The sequence below is a fragment of the Nicotiana attenuata genome, unplaced genomic scaffold, assembly GCF_001879085.1.
Source record: "Nicotiana attenuata strain UT unplaced genomic scaffold, NIATTr2, whole genome shotgun sequence".
NCBI classification, from domain to species: domain Eukaryota; kingdom Viridiplantae; phylum Streptophyta; class Magnoliopsida; order Solanales; family Solanaceae; genus Nicotiana; species Nicotiana attenuata.
In genome coordinates, this window is record NW_017670440.1 from 558,444 (window position 1) to 559,885 (window position 1,442).

Genomic DNA, 1,442 nt, shown 5'->3' on the forward strand with positions numbered 1-1,442 from the left:
CCATGCATCTGAGAAACCATAATTGGGAAAATCAATATTCTGGTCAAACGGTGATTTCTCATGTGTAGCTGGGACTAATGACGGATGTGAATAATCTGAATCAACATTGAACACTTTACCAAATCCGTCCAAGGAATTCGAATTTGGAGAAGGCTCATCTATGTTACTTGTCACATTAGTAAGAATGTCATATGGTGAAACATTGTTGTATAATTGTTGCATCGGTAAGTTTTCTTGTAATGCTGGAAATGGAGGAGCGTTTAGGACTTGAATTATGTTTTGAATGAGATGGATTTTGGCCATTTCAGTCAGTTCTGCTTGTAACCTAAGAGCAGATTTTAAAGGATTTATCAAATTAGAAAGACTAAGAAGCAGAGTGGGATCAGTTATTGGTTGATGTGTTACTGGATCAATTCCAGATTTGAGAAGCTTTTTCTTCAGTTGTGTATTCCAAAAATTCTTGATTTCATTATCAGTCCTTCCCGGAAGATGAGATGCAATTCTTGACCATCTACAAGGAAATATATAATAATGTTAATGCAGAAACAAAAAAAAAAAAAAAAAAAAAAGTCTACTTTAGAAAGGTTGATTTATTTCTATAGACCGTCAATTTAAAGAATCTTTACATCTTACTTTTAGGTTACTAGTTGCACTTTTTATGGAAGTTATCTGTAATTGTGATCTGTTAGTGCAAAGATTCTTTTACACTTAGTTTGTTAGCGTAAAGAAGTTAAACTCTATAAAGGCACCAACAATGGACAAAAAACATGAAAAATATATATACGAAGAAGAAAGGAAACTTGGAGTATTAATTAATTGTTACTTGTTTCCAAGGACAGAATGAAAGTTGATGATCATCTGTTGTTCCTCCTCTGAGAAACCTCCTCTTTTAATATCAGGCCTTAGATAATTAGTCCACCTTAGTCTACAACTCTTCCCACACCTGTTTAAGCCTGCTCTTTTGGGAACCAATTGCCAGTTTCCATGACCATTTTCTTGAATATATTCCATTAGTTTTTCATCTTCTTCAGCTGTCCACGGCCCCTTCTTCAAATCATTGTCTAATTTGCAGCATGGATATCTCCCCATTTTTCAAATTAAATGGAAGACTGAAAGTCAAGTAATTTCTTAACGAATGAGAAAATTGGAAAATGCACAGTTTTGAGAAATGTGATGGTCTTTATAATTGCATGGAAGTCAGATTGTAGAGGTCAACTATTATAAAACAAGCTCCAGGCAACACGGCAAAAGATATAGAGAGGTGGCCTAGCAGACCATGTTTGTCTCATCAAATTGTATTAAACAAAGAATTAGGTAATGCTAGTGTCAATTTCAAAAACAGTAAGACTTTTGTCAACATATCTAAAACAAACGTGTTGGTAAGCCACCAAGATAATTTCCTTGGATTCTAGTTCTTTTTGGTTGATTATGTTTTACTCCAT

The 1,442-nt window shown here is 34.1% G+C and overlaps 1 protein-coding gene across 1 annotated transcript in view; it reads right to left on the minus strand.

Moving 5' to 3' along the window:
- Nucleotides 1-1,226, minus strand: part of LOC109239440 (myb-related protein 306-like) — a 22,193-nt gene extending 20,967 nt beyond the window's left edge. Inside the window, exons 1-2 of the mRNA XM_019406009.1 lie at nt 824-1,226; nt 7-511 (exon numbers count right to left, since the gene is read on the minus strand). Of these exons, the coding sequence (XP_019261554.1) occupies nt 7-511; nt 824-1,089 (771 nt within the window). The 5' untranslated portion in view covers nt 1,090-1,226. The remainder of the gene's footprint in view (nt 1-6; nt 512-823) is intronic.
- Between the last annotated feature and the right edge of the window lie 216 nt (nt 1,227-1,442).